The sequence below is a fragment of the Dipteris shenzhenensis genome, chromosome 8 (genome assembly GCF_047967505.1).
Source record: "Dipteris shenzhenensis isolate YYH24624 ecotype China chromosome 8, Dip_SZ_1.0, whole genome shotgun sequence".
Classification (NCBI taxonomy): domain Eukaryota; kingdom Viridiplantae; phylum Streptophyta; class Polypodiopsida; order Gleicheniales; family Dipteridaceae; genus Dipteris; species Dipteris shenzhenensis.
The window spans coordinates 1571543-1573474 of record NC_141603.1 but is presented as its reverse complement, the minus strand read 5'-3'; the positions used below and the strand labels follow the sequence as shown (position 1 = coordinate 1573474).

The 1932-nt window shown below is 52.1% G+C and overlaps 1 protein-coding gene across 1 annotated transcript; it reads right to left on the bottom strand.

Moving 5' to 3' along the window:
- Positions 1 to 226: 226 nt before the first annotated feature.
- Positions 227 to 1711, bottom strand: LOC147898937 (uncharacterized). Its single transcript, XM_087378142.1, has 3 exons — positions 1379 to 1711; positions 488 to 1256; positions 227 to 408 (listed from the first exon to the last, which is right to left on the bottom strand). The coding sequence occupies exons 1-3, from the start codon at positions 1709 to 1711 to the stop codon at positions 227 to 229; spliced, it is 1284 nt and encodes a 427-aa protein (XP_087234268.1).
- Between the last annotated feature and the right edge of the window lie 221 nt (positions 1712 to 1932).

Genomic DNA, 1932 nt, shown 5'->3' with positions numbered 1-1932 from the left:
CAAATATTGCTGCTATTTACTCAACGATTTCCAACCTTCATTTAATGAAGGTGCCCACACATATCTACTTTTCGAATTGCCATGAGTAATGTTCACAAGCAAATGCGATGACACGAGGGTGTGTTGCCCCTAGTCTCATCCATATTGGAGTCACTAAGGGGGGATATAACACCTTGAGAATGTGAAGTTAACCCGCAGCATGAGCTAGACTGGACCTGAATGCAATCTAAGAGAAATGTGCGTAAAGGACTCTTAAGATGTCTGTGTAATGTTGTAGCAAACTTACAGCAGTCTGGAGATGGCTGACAGCACATAGTCCCGCTAACTCAGATGCCAATGGAGAGTTGAGTAGGTTTTCCACTTGCATTCCAAGCGAAGCGATGTTGCCCACCTTGATAGTGGGCGAGCCTGGAGAATGTGACCGATCAAGACTAGCCTGAAAGAGAGCGCTTTGAAAGAGAAGCAGGATAGGGATCGGGACACTTACAGTCCGCCATCGCCTTTGTGCAGAATTCGAGCTTGTCCAATCTCCAGGCGAAAGTCTCGGCTGTGTCCGGAGGACCGCAGATCCCAAGGATTTTTCTCAGGATGCTGCGATAGGATTTATTAGAGCAGGCCAATGTCCACGTATCACGGGCAGGTAGCCCCATCTGTGACTTCATGAATCGGAGAAGAATCGAAGCCTGCTGCAGCACCCGAGTTTTGGCGAAAAGGGGGAAAAAAACAGCTCTATCACGGAGGATCGAGGCCTCTTCTACGAACCCAAGGTGATGTATATCCTCTATGAGGCCAGCTCTTTCATAAGTTGCAATGCTCTGGAGAAGATCTTCGACACATGCGAGGACATTAGGGCGTTCGGGGTTGCTCTTTCGACTTATTTTAATCACCATCCTTTTGAATCTCGAGACATCCCTTAACCAATGAGGAAGGTTAGTCAGTCTGGCCTTTACGTTCTCAACGTATTGGTCGAACAGCTTTGTGGCAACGATGGAATTCCAATCGCTCGGAATGGTTTGTGGAAAGATGAAACATAGATCAGCTTTCAGATGTCCCAGAAGTTCCGCGGCGTAGAGGAGGCCATTGCTTGCCACTGTTAGCGGGCACAAAGTAGAGTTTGGGAGGCCCTTCTCAGCGGACGGTTCATCAGGAGTCGGAGTGGAAGGAGTGTCACGGTCTTTCGACTCTACGCTTGTACGCTCCTCGCATTCACAACGCTCCGTTGGGGCACAGGGAGGCAGTGCGTCCGTTAGCACCACCTGCGAGAAGAAAACTCCAAAATATGGGATCGGAGGCTGCGTGGGTGGTGGGCGAAGCCCGAGAGAGAATCTACATTTGCTGCGAAGGCGATGGTTGGCGCGACAGGCTTATGCACACGTACCTGTTGCTGAAGGGAGGAGGAAGAAGAGGGGCAGGCATGGTTGATGATGAGAGCGGGCGGGGGAAGGGAAGGATGATGGGTGGAGGGGAGGAAGGAAGCACAGCGAGAGCAGGAGGTGGAGAGAGTGAAGGCGGCGGAGGGGTGGGTGTGGATGAGTTTACGAACGGCGGCGAGGCGGGGGAAAGAGGAGGCGTCGTGAGGAAGGACGCTGCATCTCACAACAAGCTGTTTGGCACCATGGCTGTGGCTGCGGCTATGGCGGCAGCAGCAACAAGAGCAACAGCACGCCAACCTGGTTGCATCCGCGTCATCCTGCTCTTCCTCCTTCATCATCTTTCCTCGTCTCTCTCACCTTTTTTCCGTTTTTTCTTTCGCCCCCAAAAAATGCGTCCCCCCGGGGTCGCGAGTCGCGACCACTCATTTTGCCTTCGCATTTCGCTGACTCGTGGCCTTCTTGCGGGTACGAGGAATGCCTCGAAATGCTTGAGCTTGGGACATTCCCACTCTAGTGCCCTGTCCCAGACTTGAAATCGCAACCTCTAGTAGCTGAGAGG